This window comes from Lotus japonicus, chromosome 1, assembly GCF_012489685.1.
Source record: "Lotus japonicus ecotype B-129 chromosome 1, LjGifu_v1.2".
NCBI lineage: Eukaryota > Viridiplantae > Streptophyta > Magnoliopsida > Fabales > Fabaceae > Lotus > Lotus japonicus.
In genome coordinates this window covers 101,777,459-101,798,761 of record NC_080041.1, presented here as the reverse complement: position 1 = coordinate 101,798,761, position 21,303 = coordinate 101,777,459, and the positions used below count along the sequence as shown (strand labels likewise).

Genomic DNA, 21,303 nt, shown 5'->3' with positions numbered 1-21,303 from the left:
TCGCAATTCCCATCCTGCGAATTTTGGGCCTTCGGCAAATCAAGCCGGAAATCCCAATGCTGGAGCGAATATTGAGGGAAATGCTTTGAATTATGGAACGACACAGGCAACGACAACTAATGTGGTCGAAAATGTGATGCCTGTGGCATCACATGCGGCTACAGTGCCTTCTCCGACAACTCCAGTGGTGTCACAAATGGCTGCCGGGGCCTCTCGCCCCCAACCGGTAAACATGCCGGTGAACCCGCCATTTGGAATGCCTCTAGGATTGATGGCTGGAGTGGGGACATTCCCTGTCATATATTCAGATAACATAATGTCAGTCGGATCCCCAAGGAATCCGCACCAGGCTTCGGCTTCCAATGTAGGAGGTCGAAACAATATTTACCCTCAGAATGGCGGGGGTGAATGTCAACCCTTTAGGGAATTCCTTGACGAATACCTCTGTTAATGTGTTGAGGCAACAAATGGATGATAGTAACCATGAAATGGTGAACATGTTGGCCCAACAAATAGGAACTGTGTTTAACCCTTTTATCCAAAACACAAACGAGTCTTATCAGCAGGTGACCAGACAAATGGGTCGAATTGCTGACGCATTTGGAGTCCCTCGAAACGAGGTGGCGAATCCTTTGGGTGCAGCGGTGAATAACGCTGTTGAAATCAATGCAGATCCTCAGAATGAACCGCTTCAAGCAAATGTCGAAGTAGCGGTATTGCAAGGTGGTCGAAACCAATTGGATAACCCTGGTGTCCAAGTGCCTCAAAATATTGAAAATCCTATTTTAATAAATCGAAATATGGACGCAGATAGGATAGTCGAGAGAGTTATACAAAATAACATCGGGGGGCCTCAAAATATAGCGGGCATAGTCGAAAAATTATTGAACCAACATGGGTTCAATGTGGGCTATGCGAACCGACCCCATTTTGCTTCAGCTTTCTCCGAGTTCGTCCTCCAGACCGAATTACCTAGAGGATGGAAGGTCCCAAAATTTACTAAGTTTTCAGGGGACACTGGAGAATCGACGGTCGAACACATTGCTAGGTACCAAATAGAAGCGGGGGATATAGCAAATAACGAGAACTTGAAAATGAAATATTTTCCTAGTTCTTTAACCAAAAATGCTTTTACCTGGTTTACCACTTTGTTGCCTAATTCGATCCATAATTGGACACAATTGGAAAGAGTTTTTCATGAACATTTCTTTAGAGGTGAGTCGAAAGTTAGTCTGAAAGAACTGGCTAGGGTGAAAAGAAAGTTTAAGGAAACCATAGACGATTATTTGAATAGGTTTAGACAATGGAAGTCGAAGTGCTTCACTCAGGTACCAGAACATGAGTTAGTCAAAATGGCGGCTGGTGGCCTAGATTATTCAATTCGTAAGAAATAGATACCCAGCATCTTAGGGACATGGCTCAACTGGCTGATAGAGTCAGACAAATCGAGAACTTAAAGATTGAAAAAGAGAAATTCAATAAGGTCCTGAAGAAGGGTAAAGTTGCATTCGTCGAAAGTTGTGAATATGAAGTCGATTATGACTCTTATCAAGGCAACTATGACGATGTCAAACAACAGGAGGTAGATGTAGCCGAATTGGTGTCAGGGCCTCCTTATGTTTGTAAGATGTTGAAACCTTATGAGTCTAAAACCACTGAGACAAATAAGAGCGTTAGTAAATTCCCTGTGAAACTATATAATTTCGGTGTGACTTAATGTGATGTGATTTATGATATTTTGTTGAAGGATGGACAAATCAAAGTCCCTCCTGATCAGAAAGAAGTACCTTTCGACCAAAGGAAAGGGAAAAAGTTTTGTAAGTTTCATAATGTATTTAGTCATTGGACTAATAATTGTGTACGTTTCAGGGATTTGGTGCAAACTCCTATCAAGGAAGGACGGCTGGAATTCAAAGAAAAAGATAAGGCTGCAATGAAAATTGACTCTGGCCCAATGCAGATTGGCAGTGCCAATTATGTTTAACCAGCTGGAATCATGATGGTCGAATTGTCTGACTTGAACTAGGTTGCTACCGGTGATGATGACGTGGAAGCTATGGGACCTACTCCAGGAATGGAGAAGGTTGAACTCTTTGAAGCAGATATGGAACCTCCATTTGCCGAGGAGGAAGTTGAAACTGCTAAGAAAATGGTGTATCCTCGATCAGAGGAGAGCCTGCTGGAATTCTTGCAACGCTGCAAGAAGTCATACTCTGAAGTAATGTTATGCCCAAGGTGTAGCGCAATATTCGACAAGGTAGCCGCTCAAACCATGGAAGATGCTGAGGCCAAGAAGCGCCGTCAGGGGATGGTGCCTGAAAGGACTTTTGGATCGGGATCCAGAGGACAATCTAACTTTCCCTTCATGGGAGGTAGAGGATCATTCGGCTTCGGAAGAGGACGTGGTCGAACATATGTGCCACCAAGTCGAGTGTCGTTTAACAGATGGATGACAAGGAACCAAGCACCTCACCCTAAAGTGAAAGTGGTCGAACTGGAAAATGGGTCTGCCTATATGGATAATTCTAGGAATTCCAAGAATTATATCTATGTCCCAATGCCATATCTGGGTCGAAACCCGATGACAAAAACACAGTGGAGACGTCACCAAAGGGAGAGGTCAGCCCTTGAAGTGGGTCAGCCTAGCTTTGAGAAGCCTGTCCAGTTTTAACTTTTAGAGCAAAGGGGAGGGGCTCCAATGGTGCCCATTCAAGTGATTAAGCAGAGTATGAAGAATGCAGGAAATTGGGTGAAGACTAATCAGACGAAGGGAAAGGAAAAGCAAGTTGAAGATGTCGAAATGAAAGACAATTTCGAGATGCTTGACTCCGAGTTTGAATCTATGTGTAGCTTGGTCTCGATCCTGCATGAGGAATTCGATGTGAAGACTGAAATCACTGATGATGAGGAAGATTACTACGTCGAAGAAGATGATGATAAGCCGTTGTGTTACTATGTGATGACCAAAGGAGGCATCGAGGATGAATGTGCTGTCTTCAAGAAGCTAGATATGGAGATGAAGAAGCATCTGAAGCCCCTTTTTCTATGGGCCTGCATCGAAGGAGTTGGTGTTAATAAAGTTCTGGTTGACGGCGGGGCCGCGATCAATTTGATGCCGAAGTTCTTGCTTAAGAAAATTGGAAAGACTGTCGAAGACTTACAGCCTCATAATATGATGTTGACTGATTACTAAGGAAAAACCTCTAAGTCACCAGGTATGCTGCTGGTGGAGGCTACAATTGGTACTGTCTCTCAACCGACATTGTTTGTGGTAGTGCCATCGAAAGCAGATTATAATTTGCTATTGGGACGAGAATGGATTCATGGAGTGGGAGCTGTGCCATCCTCCTTGCACCAAAAACTATCTATCTAGAGGCCCGATGGAGTGGTCGAAAATGTTGATGCCGATCAGAGTTACTATAAGGCTGAAGTGGAGTTTGTCGACAAAAAGAATTTCGAGAAGCGAATGGCGAGTATTGCTCCATATGTTTCAGAAGGGAAAGATCACATGGAAGGTTCAACTAATTATGCAATGAACCTTCACCCAGAGTACGAATTTCTTTGGAACAAGAACTTTCGCACTCAAGATACCACTGAAGAGTGGCAAGTCGTCGAATTAAATGATTTAGTCGAGCATAGCTCGAATATCGGCTTATGCAGCCGAACAAGAATAAAAACGGCCTTGGAGGCCGAGCAATATGCAGAAGCGGCAAGAGATGCCGAATATGAGAAATTTCGCAAACCATAGGAATGCCTAGACTTGGTTCATTTCACAGAAGACAGGTCAGAACCAGTGCTTGATTGTATATACGATGACGAACCTCTCGGATTCGAGCAGTCTTTAGACCCTATGTTAAAAATGCAAGCTCAGGATCCGTTAGAAGAGGTTGATTTGGGGAATGAAACCAAGAAAAGGCCAACATACGTAAGTTCATTGATTGACTCTAACTTTAAGAGTCGAATTGTTAGTTTGTTGCAGGAATACAAAGATTGCTTCGCATGGGACTATGACGAAATGCCAGGTTTAAGCCGGGATTTAGTTGAGTTGAAGTTACCAATTCGACCTGGCAAGAAGCCCGTAAAGCAGACTCCGAGGAGGTTCGCCCCAGAGGTTTTCTCGAAAATTAAAGAGGAGGTCGAACGTCTACTTGGAGCAAAGTTCATACGAACGGCCAGGTATGTTGATTGGTTAGCTAATGTAGTTCATGTACTTAAGAAAAATGGTAAAATGAGGGTTTGCATAGATTACAAACATTTAAATTCGGCTACGCCGAAGGATGAGTATCCTATGCCTGTAACCGAAATGATGGTAGATTCTGCTGCAGGGAATGAATATTTAAGTTTGTTAGATGGATACCCAGGGTATAACCAAATTTACATTGCAGAGGATGATGTGTCGAAGACTGCGTTTCGGTGCCCAGGAGCACTAGGAACATATGAATGGGTGGTGATGCCTTTCGGCCTTAAAAATGCTGGTGCAACTTACCAAAGGGTAATGAACACCATTTTCCATGAGTATATTGAGAAATTTATGCAAGTCTATATTGATGATATTGTTGTGAAGTCGAAATCTCAGGATATTCATATGGAACATCTTAGGTTGTCATTTGAAAAGATGAGAAAATATGGTTTGAAGATGAATCCACTCAAATGTGCTTTCGGTGTAATTGCAGGACAATTTCTGGGATTCATTGTCCACAAAAAAAGGCATTGAGATAGACCAGCATAAGGCGAAAGCAATCTTCGATACTCAACCGCTGTCAAACAAAAAGCAGTTACAATCATTGTTGGGCAAGGTTAATTTCTTGAGAAGATTCATTATGGATCTAAGTGGGAAAACTAAAGTATTCTCCACATTACTTCGACTCAAGAAAGAACAAGAGTTTCACTGGGAAGAAGAGCATCAAAGGGCGTTCGAGGAAATAAAAGCTAGTCTGACGACAGCACCGGTCATGGCTCCCCTCATTCGAGGAAAACCCATGAAACTTTACATTTCGGCATATGAAGAAACAATCGGCAATGTGCTAGCCCAAGATTATGAAAATGGAGTCGAGAGGGCCATTTATTATTTAAGTCGAATCCTCAACGATGCTGAAACTAGATATAGTTTGGTAGAAAAATTATGTTTATGTTTGTATTTTTCATGTACTAAACTTAAGTATTACTTTAAACCTATTGATGTAACTATTATTTCCCATTATGATATAATAAAGCACATGCTGTTCAAGCCCATTTTACATAGTCGAATAGGAAAGTGGGCGTTAGCCCTGACTGAATTTTCCTTAAGTTATCAACCTTTAAGGGCCATGAAAGGCCAAGTAATAGCTTATTTCCTGGTTGACCATGGTAGGTCGAAAGAACAGGAAATGTTGGTAACACTGAAACCTTAGGAAATGTATTTTGAATGTTCGAGACACAAGAAAGGTATTGGTATAGGTATCTTGATAATTTCACCTCAGGGGATTCCGACTAAAATCAAGTTAGGAATCGAAGGTGAGTGCTCGAATAATGAGGCGAAATACGAAGCTCTATTGATAGGGCTCGAAACGGCTTTAAGCTGAGGTGCTAAAGAACTTGTAATTCGTGGGGATTCGGAATTAGTTGTTAAACAACTGACTGATGAATATCAATGTATTAGTGAAAACTTGATGAGGTATCATTCGAAAGCAGCAAGCATGTTGCGAAAATTTGATGAAGTCGAGTTATTACACATACCTAGGATCGAAAACGCTGAGGAAAATGTTTTGGCACAAATGGCGTCAGGGTATCGATTGCCACAGAAAAAGTTCAAAGAATTAATAAAAATCAAGAGAAAGTTCATCCCTAGCTTTAAAGAGGGACGAATGGAGTTCGAACAAGAAGTGATGGTCATTAATAACTTGGCTGATAATGATTGGAGAAAACCTGTTGTGAAATACTTGCAAGACCCAAATATTCCAGTAGATCGAAAAGTGAAGTACCGAGCTTTGATTTATTTGATCTTGAATGATGAATTATTTAAGAAAGGGACGAATGAAGTCCTTTTGAAATGTCTAAGTGAGGAAGAAGCTTTTCGAGCAGTCAAAGCAGTCCACGGTGGGATTTGTGGGGCACATCAAGTAGGTCATAAAATGAAATGGACGTTGTTTCGACAAGGCGTATATTGGCCGAGTATGTTAAAGGATTGTATCGAATACGCAAAGTCTTGTGTCGAATGTCAAAAACACGCTGGCATCCAACATGTACCGGCTAGTGAGTTGCATTCGATTGTGAAGCCTTGGTCATTCAGGGGTTGGGCTTTAGATCTGATGGGCCAGATACATCATTCTTCGTCTAAAAAACACGAATATATAATAGTGGCTATCGATTATTTTACTAAATGGGTCGAAGTCATTCCACTAAGGAGTGTGGACCAAGATGCGGTTATTAGTTTTATTCAAGAGCACATTATATTTCGATACGGAATCCCAGAGACATTAACTACCGATCAAGGATCAGTATTTACTGGGAGGAAAATGATCCAGTCTGCTGAAGATGTAGGGATAAAATTATTAACCTCGACTCCTTATTATGCTTAGGAAAATGGCCAAGTCGAAGCGGCTAATAAGGTTTTAATTAATTTGATTAAGAAACATATTAACCAAAAGCCAAAAAGGTGGCATGAAACGTTAAGCCAAGTTTTGTGGGCTTATCGGAATTCGCCTAAAGAAGCCACTGGAGTTACTCCATTTCGGCTTACATATGGTCATGAGGCGGTTTTGCCAATTGAAATATGTCTGCAATCTGTTAGGGTTCAGAGGCAGTTCGAGATTCCATGCGATGATTATTGGAATATGATGTATGATGAGTTAGTCGAATTAGACGAAGAAAGGTTAAATGCATTGGAGATAATGATTCGGTAGAAGGAACGAATTACTTAAAGCTATAATAAAAAAGTTAAGTTTAAAACGTTTAGCGTTGGAGATTTGGTATGGAAAGTAATTCTTCCTATGGACAAGAAGGATCGAGCATATGGAAAATGGGCCCCTAAATGGGAGGGACCCTTTAAAGTTATTAAGTGTTTCTCTAATAATGCTTATTCGATCGAGGAGGTTGGAACGGTCGCTCGAATATTAACAATTAACGACAAATATTTAAAGCGATTTAAACCAAATATTCATGAAATAAAGATAGACGCCGAAGTGTAGTTCATAAACGCAATAAAATATGGCGAACACGCCATTAAGAGTACTTGGAAAAGTAAGTGGCACAGGCGCCAAAAGACGAAAACAAAAAACTAGACTAAAAATGGTGGAGTAGTCTTCATGGAAGCATAGCGACCCTTGAGATTTTTTAGGCGTTTGTCAACTTTCGTCTTCGTATCTTTGAGTTCTGAGACTTCGCCTTCAAGCCGAGTCTTATCCTTCACACAGGAGATGGCCTTAGTAGCAGCAGCAGTCTTTTGTTTCTTGAGTTTGGACAAGTTGGCTTCGAGGGATTGCTCTTGTTGTTGGAGTTCAGCAATTTGCTTCTTGATTTCCACAAGTTTGGCCGAGTCAGATTGTTCAAGAGATTTAATTGAGTCAACTTCGACCTTGGCCTGATCGAATACTTCGGCCACATGAGTACATTCCTTAGACTTTGAAGCTAAGTCTTGGTCGACAATTTGAGCTTGGTCATGGGCTGAGAGAAGTTTGTCGAAGAACTCTTGAAATTGTTGAATGTCTTTATCTTGTTGTTCAGAAAGATTTTGGTTTATCAGGTCAAAAATGAGTTGTTTAATCTCTTGAGCCAGGCCAGGGTTAGACCCTAGAAAGTCAAAGAGATCTTGGTCGAAGACCAAAGATCGAAGCTTACTGATGATGGGGGTAGCGGTATTCAAAGTGCTAGTGCCTTCGTTCTGAAAAGAGGATTCTTGGCTTCGACTGGAGGTAATTGAGATTTTGCCACTTAAGAGTTGCTCGAGAGCTAATACGGGATCATCCTTAGCAAGAGCATCAAAGTCTTCAATTGGGATTGGTTGAGAAGGCGACTGACCAACAATAGTGCTTGAAGCCTTAATAGGATTTGCTTGGGTTGGCTTGTCTTGAGACTTCGAGAGCTTGGCAATGGGCGATGGAGTAGGTTGGCGGTCCTCGTCAGTCTGAGATTTTTCAGTCGAAGCACCAAGGTCCTGTGTAAAGGGCTCACTATCAGGTGAAACAAAACTAACTATTCGACCAGAAGGGTATTGAATACATAATGGTTGAGAGTTCAAAAAGTCATCAAGACTTTGACAGCCGGAAGAATTAGAATCAGATGAGTAGATTACTTGAGGTGAAGGCTTGGGCTTTGAAGTAGTGCCCTGAAATGTGGAGATATGAAAGGAAAGTTAAAATCCATTTAGTCGAATCCTAATGAAAAAAGAAAAGAGGACGAGCAAAGTAAAATGCATACTTGTTCTTGTTGAGCTTTAGTTGGACTAGAGGCTCCATAACTTTCACTCTGAGAAGAACCAGAGTCTTCTTGATCGGCATCGGTCTCACGTTCTTCTTGGCTCAGTTCATCCTCAGTGCATTTCTTAGCGGAAGAAAGGGGAGGATTTTCTTCTTCTTCGTTAGTTTCTGAAGCCTTAGAGCTCGTCTTGTCTTTTTCAGCATCACTTGGATTGTTGGGATTGGGAGTAACGTTCTCGTCTTCAGGAATTGTGTCTTGCTGGAAGGACCAAACATGAGAAGATGAGTATAAGAAGATATAAAAACAAAATAGAAGAGGAAAGGATGAATAATGGGAAAATTACCAAGGTTTTTTCTGAATCGTCTTTTTCGGACGAAATCCTTATCTTCTTCCGAGCATCGAAAGTCGAACTTTGGGAACCCCTTTTTTTCGAGTCTGTAAAGATACAACATAAGTATAAAGGTCGAATAACAGTTAATGGTTAACAAATATACCTTTGCTTTGGGGATATGTTTCTGCAGGATAGGAATGCCAGTTGAAGTATCAGAGCCTTCGTCCTCCTTTGAAGGTGCTTTTGTGATGGGTTCCGCTGAAAAAGAGACATTTAAGCACAAGGGCGAATGTGGAGAATTTTGAGAAAAAATAATGGTTAATCTAACCTTGGTAGATTTGTGTGAGGACTTTGATGTGACATGTGTGAACGTGGATATGCCCGGAATAGTTGTGCAAAAAATACTTAGTCGAAGTAACTCTTTTCGGAAGAGGCAAAAGATTTTGCATAAAACATTTATATGAAAAGTGGTCGAGCCATTTTAGGAAAATAACAGATAAAGCTACAGCAAGATCACATGTGGGTAAAGAAGGAAATTTTGGACAGTAACGTCGAAAAAGTATAGTCATATTTATCCACAAAAGGAGGAAAAAGCTTTATTTGTAATATTTTGGCTTCGACCTTTTCTTTTAAAGTTTTTGCTGCTTCCGAAATAGTTACATTTAATCGACTTGGAAGATAAACAGTTTTGAAAAATCTCTGGAATGATTGGACTTCTTTGATGTGCGTACCTCGAGACTTCTTGGTCGGTTTTTTCTGCACATATCGAAGAGCTTCAGTCATCTTCCCAATACAATCTCCTAAGGTGGTCTTGATAGAGTTGTAGTAAGTTGACCACAAAACTTCAAATTCTTGGGTACAACAGAATGATGGCTTGAAAACCATTGGTTCGAGACACAAGGCAGAAGTCTTTTTCTCATAAAAATTAAGGGCTTTGTAAAAAAATCAACGTCTTTGTCACAAAATCCTTCATTACAGATAGCGTCCTTCTTCGAGAAAAGTGGAGTAGGAATCAGTTGGCTCAAATCAAATTGCCTGGAGACAAGTTGCGGTTGGTAACCCAATGATGAAAGGATATTTAATGAAGATGTTTTCCTCCACTAACTACTCTCAAATCCCTTTCAAGATTCAATCGTAGTATAGTATCGGGTTTTGTCGTCTCCACAGGGATTGTGTTGCTACGTATTAATTTCACTAGCTAGACATTGTTTGAACAGTTTAAACATGATATGTGTTTTATTTAAATTTAGGAAAAACTATAATTAAAGCGATAAAAGAAGTTTCACGGAGGCAAACAAAGAAGAAAGTGTATTTGAAAAATGAGTTCACTTGATTTACTACTTATTATCAACCAATATACTCTTATAAGATGAAATTAACATTTAAGATGCCGATAAGAGCTATTTACCTACTAATTTCTTAGCTAAGTGAATCTACCAATTAAGAACCTAGCCTTAATTCCTTAAGTCCTAGTGATCATAAAATGAGCATTATACACATACCTACTCGATAAGACATTCCCAAGCTCTGTTCCTAACCCAAGAAGTTCATGTCCTAGTGGATAGAATCCCTGACTGTCACTCAAGAAATTCTAATAGTTCCTACTAGATAATCCTATCCTAGAGAGGTGAGTATCCCGACTTGTCACTCGATATAGATCTCTTTTCCAACTCATGATATTCATACCTAAGAGTTAATGTCTCCTATTGTCACCTAGAAAACCTTAACCCTACCTAAGACATGTCACCTAGAAAACCTTAACCCTCTCATAAACTAAATTTACACTAACTTCTCAATTGTCATGTAAATCTTAAAAAGCATCACATTGGTAAAAGATACATGAACGCGCAAAGAGAATTAATAACCTAAGACATAGGAATTTTCCCCCTTTATATGAACTAAGTCTACATTAACTCATATCAATTTCCCAATCTATTTATGAATTAATATAAACCCTTAAAATTATCAATCGACCAATAGAAGCGTTAAGCATAGAGAAAAACACCAAATAATGAAAATCCATAATTATAATTGCATAATAGTATATTGAATAAGAGAGAAAATCAAATTAAGTCATCCCAAATACTAAAAGAGAGTCAACACAAATATAGGTAAAGAGAAAAACAAAACCCAAAATAGAACGGAGCCATGGACGTCCGGAGAAGCTGTCACCTCCTCCATAGCCCTGACACCGGCCCTCAAGGGCCTAGCCTTCCTCTCCACCAAGAAATTGCCTCCAAGTCTCCCAAAGGTGTTTATTAGGTTTAGGAGAAAAGAAAAGAGAAAAAAGATCCTCAAAAAATAGGTCAAAAACGAAATTTATAGTGATTTTTCGTGTTCTGAGCGTTTTTTGTCCTATCTGATGCAGAAAGTGATCATGTGCGGTCAGGTGCAGCATAACACGGTGCACTCTCAAGAATCCGGAGCGTTGATGCGAATCACACGTGTCTGGCGTATGGCTTATGGTGTACCGCGAGGCACCGTATCGAAGCCCCATTGATCTGGTGCGTTTCTCACCTGGACTTAACAAGTGGCGCGATCTCACCGTAGGTGCACGGTAATCTTGTGCACTTGTGCCACACAGGATCTCAGCGTCCATATATATGTTTTTTGATGATTTCTTCATTTTTTCTCCAAATCTTCTCCTAAAATAAAACAAATAAAAATAGATAAGAGATAAAATAAGATAGCACCTTAAAATAAAATTATATAATCCTAAATTAAAGTAAATAAATTCTAATAATATATAGAAAATAACATAAAATATAGAAAAATACTAAAACTAAATAAAAATATTAAAATGCATGAAATAAGTCTAAAGTGTCCTAAAATGATTAAAATATCTTAGATAATATATTAAAATGCATGCAAATAAACTAGAAAAATAGCCTTAAATCCCGGGTCATCACCCAACACATTGACTTCGGCTTTCTTGAAACCCAAAGGAAGAACTTGGGGTCTGAGGATTTCCTTCCATACAGTAATGCTTTCGCTTTGTGCCCCAGGGGTTTCACAAGGAAATGGTCGAACAAGCCATTCAGGGCCTGTAAGTCGAGTGCTGTAGGGAGCAAGGTTTGGAGTGAAAGAAATCATTTCCATGAACATGGCAAAGAATTCACGAAAAGAGGCTTCAGCGTCGACTTGTTCTTTTGATGGGGTCAAATGATTGAGTCGAAATGTTGCAATCTTGGTCGAGATGTTTTTAGGAGCATGAGTGAGAAGTTTAGCTTCAAAGATGGCGTTTAGCCAAAGCTGAAGGAACCACAGAGGGCCGGCAAACAGAATACTCTTTTCGGCACCAGGAGGTTTGAGAAGGGATGAGACTGCTTGGCTTAAGGAGAGGTAGAGCTCGCCTAATAAAATCTTGCCTAGGGAGACATCAGATCCTTCATGAAGTAGTTGGGCGAGAATGACAAATTTTTGGGGAACTTGGAGAGATTTTGAACAAATGAAGAAAGCAGAAAGCCAATAAAGCAAGAAAGCTACATGTTCCGAGTCAGATACTTCGTCAGTGGTCTTGTCATGATGTCTCAAGACGAAGCTTTTGTAAGTCATATGTGAGAAATCTAGCTTTATCTCTTGTTTAACAGGCATGTCAAAGTGGAAAGGGGAACTGGTAGATCGAAGACCGGTAATAGCGGCCACATCCATTAAAGTAGGTGTGATCATTCCACTAGGGGTGTGAGAAGTATTGGTCGAACGTTCCCAAAAGAAGAATGAGCTAAATGGTATGATTCGATTATGATGTATGGAAGTCGGATATATGAGGATTTGTATATATAAAATTGTTAAGTGTCAGATGTGGTTGACAAATTCATTTTCGACCTAACAGTTGTATTTCAAAATACAAGGAGACATGTTATTAAAAGCCAGGTATCAGGAATATGACGCAAGAAGGGCACGTGTAAGACGAAAGGACACGTGTAAGACGAGAAGACGCGTAGAAGACACTTGTAATTGTCTTGTCAATTGATCGTTGGGAGATAGTTGTAATTTGGGTCTATAAATAGCAGATTCTTACATAGAATAGGGGTTCACGAATTTATCTACTCAAATGTACTCAAAACGCTTACCGTCGAACGCAATAACTACAAGCAGACTTAGAGGAAAAAAGTAGGAACTTCGTGCAACTCTTGTATTTTAAGATTTAATTGTTATACAGAAAGTTTTAACATTTGTTCATTTACTTCGGTCGAGTTTACTTGTTTCATTTACATTTCTTTATAAATTTTCTAGTTTTATCCATTAATATTCAAGATATTTTCACCAAAGAACCCAAGAGGACTTGAATCCAGTCCCTAGATTGATCATTGGATTCTCTTATTTGTTTACCAAAATTTAGTGTGAACAACAATTGCATGCATTTTTCCTGCCATGTCTGAGCTCAATCTTGTCTCTTTTTCCCTCAATCATATGGACATGATCATTAAGACTGAGGAAGGTGGGAGGGTGTGGAGAGCGACGGGGATATATGGTTTCCCTGAAAGCACAAGGAAACATCTTACATGCACTTTGTTGTATGACCTTGGTGAGGTGGGAGTTGTAGCTTCCTGGCTTGCCTTTGGGGATTTTAATCTTGTGGCCTTGGCTGAGGAAAAGAAGGGAGGAGTGTCGGTAAATATAAATCATATGGAGCTGTTTCGTGACACTTTACATGGTTGTGGGCTCCATGATCTTGGTTATTAGCAGTGGTGGACCTACCATGGTTATTAGCAGTGGTGGACCTACCACAGGGCTTGGTAGGTCCAATGCCCTGGCTCAAAGAAAAAAAAATACATATTTCTTTGGACTAGGTAGGTTTTTTGGCCCAAAAAAAAATTAGAGAAAAGGCAAATTTATAAGGAAATGCAAAGTTTAGGGACTTAATCATAAAATTTGCCTAGGCTTCCTAAAATTTCTAGTTCCGCCACTGGTTATTAGGGAAGCACTTTTACGTGGTGCAACTGGCAGGAGGAGGAGACTATCATGGCACGGTTAGACCGATTTGTGGGTAATGTGCAGTTGAAAGAGTTTTTTTCCATCTGAAAAGGTCTATCATTTGCCCAGGATCTCGTCTGATCACATGCCTCTAGTGCTTGATTAAGAGCCAAGAAGGAACCGGGGTACAGGAGGAAAGAGGATTCGTCGATTTGAGGAGTGCTGGTTACGTGATGAAGCTTGTGATGAGGTGCTACATTCATCATGGATGGATAAAGCTACAGTAGATGCTTATGATAAAATTAATTTTTGTCTACATGACATGCATAACTGGGCTAGACGAAGATTTGGCAATGTCCCCCGTGAAATAAAAGATGTTAAGCAGGAACTTGAGGAGCTTATGGGTAGGGAAGATGAGGATGGGGTTTTGACAAGAATCAAAGGGTTGGAGGAGAGGCTGGATGATCTTTTAAAGAGCGAGGAGGTTTGGTGGGCTCAACGGTCTCGTGCCATGTGGCTTAAGCATGGAAATACGCAATTTTTTCACCAAAAGGCTACACAAGGAAAGGAGATGAATTGGATTGATGAACAAAGGGACAACACAGGAATGATGGTGGATAAAGAAGAAGACATTGCTGAGGTACTTCTTAATTTTTATGCTGACTTGTTTTCTTCCTCTCTTCCATGGGATGCGTCACAGACTTGTGAAGTTGTAAGGGGGAGAGTCACCGATGCTATGTGTGCTGTGTTGGAGGCGAATTATACGCGAGAGGAGATCTGGCTGGCCTTTAAATAGATGAAACCGGATGCATCTCCGGGCCTTGATGGATTACCTGCTTTATTTTATCAGAGATACTGGCCAGTGATTGGAGAGGACATCTCAAAGGCGGTTTTAGCAGTGTTAAATGATGGTGTGGACCCTAGACGTTTTAATTAGACTTTTCTTTGTCTTATTCTGAAGGTTAAGAAGCTGAGGCATTCAGGTGAATTTCGCCCTATCTCTCTTTGTAATGTCTTTTTTAAGATCATTACTAAGACTGTGGCGAATCGCTTAAAGTTAGTTCTCCCTCAGTTAGTGATGTCGTTTCAGAGTGCTTTTGTCCCAGGAAGGATGATTACTGATAATTCTCTTCTTGCTTTTGATATATTCCATTATATGAGAAATAGGAGGACAGGCAGACAGGGGGTGGTGCGGCTTAAGCTGGATGTGGCCAAGGCGTATGATCGGATTGAGTGGTTTTTTTCACAGACAGTTCTGTGTTCTATGGGCTTTCCGGAGAGGATCGCAGGACTCATAATGAGGTGTGTCACCACCACGAGTTTCTCTGTTTTGTTGAATGGCAGACCAGGCAGATTTTTCATGCTTCCAGAGGCCTCAGGCAAGGGTACCCTTTGTCTCCTTATCTTTTTATCCTTTGTGCTGAGGTTTTCTCTGGTCTCATTTTGAAGGCCCAGGAGAGGAAAGCAATTCATGGTGTCAGGATTGCTCGGCAGGCTCCTGAAATCTCTCATTTATTTTTTTTGCTGATGATCATATTGTTTTCTTTCGAGCTAACATGCAGGAGGCCGGTGTAATGCTTCAGGTTCTGAATGAATATCAACAGACTTCAGGTCAGTTGATTAACTTGGATAAATCAGAGCTCTCTTTCAGCCGAAATGTGCTAGAAGAGTGTAAACATGCCTTGCAGGGTCGATTACAAATTAAGGCAATGGAGAGCCATTCCAAGTACCTTGGCATGCCAACTTTTGTGGGTAGATCCAAACAGCAGGTCTTCAATTTTGTTCAGGATCGAGTATGGAAAAAATTGAAAGGGTGGAAGGAGAAGTTTCTATCGTCAACAGGTAGAGAGATTCTTATAAAATCAGTTGCTCAGGAAATTCCCACGTATATCATGGGATGTTTCTCTTTACCTATTGGGCTTTGTAACCTTATTGAGAGCATGATTAGTAGGTTTTGGTGGGGAAGCAAACAAGGGGAGCGGCAGATTCACTGGGTTAGTTGGAATAAACTATGTGCATCCAAGAGGGATGAAGGGATGTGTTTTCGTAGTTTCAAAGCTTTTAATGATGCTTTGTTGGCTAAACAGGGGTGGAGATTGGCATAGTTCCCTGACTCTTTGGTTGCTAGAGTTTAGAAAGCCAAATATTACCCAAGGTCCCATTTTATTTATGCGGCTCCAGGGCATGTTCCAAGCTATACGTGGAGGATTATACAACAAGCAAGTTGGATTGTTAAGAGTTTTTGGAGAATTGGGGATGGTAACCAAGTTCGAGTGTGGGATGATCAGTGGCTCCCGGCTCAATCTGGTCACAAGCTTTGGTCTCCTAAACCTTTGGGTGTGTGAAATATCTCATGTGGTACAACTTATGGATCGTGCGGCTGCTGGCTGGGATGAATATCTTGTTCGCTCAAATTTTCTTCCCTTTGAAGCAAGTCAGATCCTAAAAATTCCCCTGCTGAATATACAAGAGAAGGATTCCCTGGTTTGGTCTGCCACCGGTGATGGTTTTTTACTGTCAAATCTGCCTACCGTTGTATAAAGGATTGGGAGGCACGAGATAATCCAAGTGTCTCTGAGGTATCTTCGTATTGTGTATGGCAGAGGCTGTGGAAGCTAAACATCTTGCCTCTCCAGGCCCATTTTATCTGGCGTATCCTGAATAATGCAGTTCCTACTTGAAGGAAGCTTTGGAACCGTGGTGTGCCTTGCCCATTGTGGTCCCCGCGGTGTGAGGGTAAGGAGGAAAGCATTGATCATGTCTTTAAGGAATGCTTTTGGAACAAGAATTTCTGGTTTTGTTCAACTCTTGGTATAGCCTGGAATGCGACTACAGAAAATGATTTTGTCACATGGCTAAGGCATACTATTCTTTCTTCTCCTCAGGACTTTGCTGAAATGGTTTGCGCTTTGTGCTACGCGATTTGGAGAGCTAGAAATCTGGTTTGCTTTGAGAATAAGGTCCTGGAGGAACGCACTACAGCTTCGTCAGCGTTGAATGAGTTGCTTGAGTCCTAGGAGGCTCGTGCTTCCCTTGCCACGGTGTCAACAGATCAACCTCCTCCCATTGACAAGCGCTGGGAGCCACCAGATGAGCATCACATGAAGTTGAATGTAGATGCTGCTTTAGTTCAAAATGAATGGCGAAATGGTATTGTGGTGCGGAATCATATGGGTGAAGCAGTTCTGATAGCGTTGATGGCCTGCAGACACGATCTTGGTGTAGCTTTTGCGGAAGCCATGGCTGTCTATCAAGGTTTGTTGCTGGCGGTCAATCATGGCTACCTTATGCTGGTGGTAGAATTTGATTCAGAGGGAGTACTTCGCCTGCTCAATGATCAAATTTCCCACAACTCTTATCAGCAGTCTAATTCCTATGTTTAGTTTTGTTTCATTTGCACATGTATATAGGGATGCTAATAAGGTGGCAGACACTATAGCTAAGTATTCGGGGTCTGTAGGTAATGAGGTTTGGGTGGGCAATTTTCCTTCTTGTTTCAACTCCTTTATTCTCTCAGATGCTTTGGCTTTTCAGTTTCAATGAAGTAATCGTTTGAACGTCAAAAAAAAACTCCATATGTCTTCAATGGTTCTCTATTGTATTTAAATTATTTAATAATACTACAGTTATCCTAAAACTGAAGTAATAATAGTATGGAAGAAAGACACACCACAATGAGAAAGTGCTTAGCGCTCGAGCCAGGGGTGAAAAGGCCCAAGCGACCGAATAAAGGATGTCCAAGAGTACTAAAGAAAAACAAAAGTTCAGCTCACAACTATATGGGGCCATAATACAAGCAACTTTGGCTTCCCACTCTTAGGCCTATGAGCAGAGCTATGTATTGGAAAAAGCAGCGGTCGCCCTTGAATAAATAGCGTTAAAATTGAAATTAAATGTATTCACTCAGCTGGCTGAACTTTAAAGTACAGGGGTTTAGGGGTTTTGGTCTTTTGGGTTTTTACTTTATGATCTAGATTTAGTTGTTATATCAGCTGAGTGTGCATGCTTCGTACTTAATTGTCTTATGTGATTGCATTACGATATCACTCTTTGGGATTTATTCTCACATGATGTAAGTGCCGTTAGGCGACCCTTTGGTGTTAATCCAATCACCCTTAACCAAAAAAGAATAAAATAGTGTTTAAATATTGTATTCGCCTTTTATAAGAAAAATTATATTATCTTCTTGAATTAATAGTTTGTAATTTTTCTCAATGTGTTGAACTTTCGTTTTTCTTACCAATTTTTTATAGTTTCATCCCTGCCTATTATATTACTCATTTCTCTTTTTTTTTCCCCTTATCTCATCACGTGAAAGAGTTTTTAATATGTGAATAAAACTTTATTCTTTATTAGACTATCAACATATTAGGATAAAGCTATGTGCAGTATTTTTTAATTTTACTTAATTACACTTTTAGTCCCCACTTATACCCTCTCTGTAATTTTGATCTTTGAAGTAAAAAATTGCACTTTTCATCTCCACCTTTACCTCCATTAGCAATTTTAGTCTTCGGTCAATTTCCATTCAAAATTAATTAACAGTTTCTTAATTTTAAAAAATTAAATTAAACCCAGAGGGAGTTTCGATTTTATGCCAAAAACATTTGACTTCCTAACTCCTCGAAACATTCTCCTTCCTCCACCAATTCTCACATCGTTGTGGAAGCTCCTTAGAATCTGCTTCCTTATTTCGCATTGATTGATCACTTCTTTCAGATTTTCGAATCTCTCTTTGTTCTCCCCTCTTATTTGGAGCTCTTACTCTCATATCTCGCAGAACTCTCATGAATGCTTGTTGAAATTATGTCTCAGTAGCTGTTTGAATTTCAAATTTAAGTTGTTAGTTTGAAGTTGTTATTTAAATTTGAATAAGTCCTAATTCTGTTAGGATGATTAGTTAGACTATCTTTAAATTTGTTTAGAGTATCTTTTGTTAGTATTTCAAATCTTGCAGATTTTTAATCAGTTTGTTAGTTACTCTTTGCCTTTAAAAGAGCAAGTTCTAATCAATAAAAAATAGCCTTCCATCAGAAATATTTTCTTCTCTACACGTTAAAAAAACCAACAAAGTGGTATTAGAGCCATCTTCTTACGGACCTGTGAACATGGATGCTGAATCAAATTTCTCCAAAGTCGCACCTCCAGTCTTTGATGGAGAAAACTACGATCTATGGGCTGTCAAGATGGGGGCTTACCTAGAGGCTTTGGATCTTTGGGAAGCTATAGAAGAGGATTATGAAGTTGTTCCGCTGCCTGCCAATCCTACCATGGCCCAGATCAAGAGTCACAAGGAGAAAAAAACCCGGAAAGCAAAGGCAAAATCATGCCTTTTTGCTAGTGTTTCATCAACCATCTTCACAAGGATCATGAGTCTCAAATCAGCAAAAGCAATTTGGGATTATTTGAAGGAGGAGTATGTTGGAGATGAAAGAATAAGAAGCATGCAAGTGCTGAATTTAATGAGGGAGTTTGAGTTGCAGAGGATGAAAGAGTCTGAGACCATCAAGGCATACTCAGAAAAATTGTTGGATATTGCTAACAAAGTAAGGCTGCTTGGAAGTGCGTTTGCTGATTCAAGAATTGTTGAAAAATTCTGGTAACAGTTCCTGAGAGGTATGAAGCGTCTATTGCCTCACTTGAGAATACGAAGGATCTTTCTAAAATCACTTTGGCAGAAGTGATGCATGCATTGCAAGCCCAAGAACAACGAAGGCTAATGAGAGAAGATCGTGTTGTCGAAGGTGCTTTTGCAGCTAAGCATCATGACAATGGATCCAAAAGAAATAATTCTTTTAAGAAGAACCAACCAACCAGTTGTGAGAATTTTCCAAACAACCAAAACAATGACAGAGGTAGAAAAAATTATCCACCTTGTCATCATTGCGGAAAGATGGGTCACCCACCGTTCAGATGTTGGAGAAGGCCAGATGCAAAATGCAGCAAGTGCAACGAGATGGGGCATGAAGCTGTAATTTGTAGAGAAAAAATCCAGGAAAATGCAGATGAAGCAAAAAATGCGCAAGAGGAGGAAGAAGACGTGCTCTTTGTTGCTACTTGCTTCTCTAGCAATAATTCTTGTGAATCTTGGTTGATTGACAGTGGTTGTACTAATCACATGGCCAATGACACAGAGTTGTTCAAGAGTTTGGACAACACCAAAGTCAAATGGGTCAGAATCGGGAATGGCGAAAAAATTCAAGTAAAAGGCAAGGGGACAGTAGCTATAGAAAGCTACACAGGTACAAAAATTCTCTCTAATATTTTGTATGTACCTAAAATTACTAAAAACTTGCTTAGTATTGGACAGTTGCTTGAGAAAGACTTCAAAGTTATCTTTGAAGATAAAAGCTGCATAGTTAAAGATCCAGAAGGCCTTGAAATGTTCAAGGTAAAAATGAGGAGCAAGACTTTTTCATTTGATTCAATAAAGGAGGAGAAAATTGCATTTCATGGTGATTTGGCCAACGAGCCTGTCACACTTCTTAGTGAAGGTGACGACGAAGAGAAAAAGAAAGGGAAAGCCAATTGCAACAACGACAACAGGGGTGTTACTATTGAAGATGATGGTGGTGTTCTTGCAGCCACTGGTGTTTTGGGTCGCCAGTCAAAAGATAAAGAGCCTTAAGGTCATGTTCATGTGCTAGGACCTCAAGAAACAGATCAAAATTAAATCCAAAACTACCTAATGAGAGTCCTACACATTACTATGTTCACCCACTTCCTGCTTTTATTTACAACAACTATAGTGTGACGTATTTTGCACCTCCGCTGCCATATTCTTATGCATACGTGATGTGTCCATGGAATGGAAGCGAACCTGCTGGAGCACATATTCCAGTATGGTTGACTTTTTGAACTCTGAGAAGTTAGAAGTTTGCAGCTACTGATCCAAGGAGGAGTGTTGAAATTATGTCTCAGTAGCTGTTTGAATTTCAAATTTAAGGTGTTAGTTTGAAGTTGTTATTTAAATTTGAATAAGTCCTAATTCTGTTAGGATGATTAGTTAGACTATCTTTGAATTTGTTTAGAGTATCTTCTGTTAGTATTTCAAATCTTGTTGATTTTTAGTCAGTTTGTTAATTACTCTTTACCTTTAAAAGAGCAAGTTCTAATCAATAAAAAAATAGCCTTCCATCATAAATATTTTCTTCTCTACACGTTAAAAAAAACCAACAATGTTCAACTCAGGTTCTTGATTATTTAATTTATGCATCATTTTCTATGAAATCGACGATGACTTCCTGGATTTAACTCTTTGGCTGCATGTTTCTAACCATGTTAACTATAAAGATGACTATTGTTGTTGTTGATGAGTGATTGTGAGGGTTATGATTGGGGGGAAGTTGTGTTTACTTTTGTTAATATAAAGATGATCAATTTGAGTTAGAATAGCTTGAAAAGAGACATTTTCACAATGTTATTTGTTCATGATATTACTTTAAATTTATGTACACTGAGCTATTCACATTTTTATTGCTATTGTGTCGCCTATTAAAGGATAAATTAGATTCAGACTTTCAGGTTAAATTTCTGCAAGTATTGAGAGCAAACATCAAACAAACATTCTAAACAATTTTATCCAAAACAATACTTTATGAAGATACATTATGAAGTCACACAATAGTTCATTAAGATAAACTTGGTCAGAGCTGTCTTCA

At 39.8% G+C, this 21,303-nt stretch overlaps 1 protein-coding gene across 1 annotated transcript; it reads left to right on the top strand.

Annotated features, from left to right (window-relative positions):
* Positions 1-467: 467 nt before the first annotated feature.
* Positions 468-1,394, top strand: LOC130715395 (uncharacterized). Its single transcript, XM_057565497.1, has one exon. It carries the CDS (start codon positions 468-470, stop codon positions 1,392-1,394), a length of 927 nt encoding a protein of 308 aa, XP_057421480.1.
* The last annotated feature ends 19,909 nt before the right edge of the window (positions 1,395-21,303 follow it).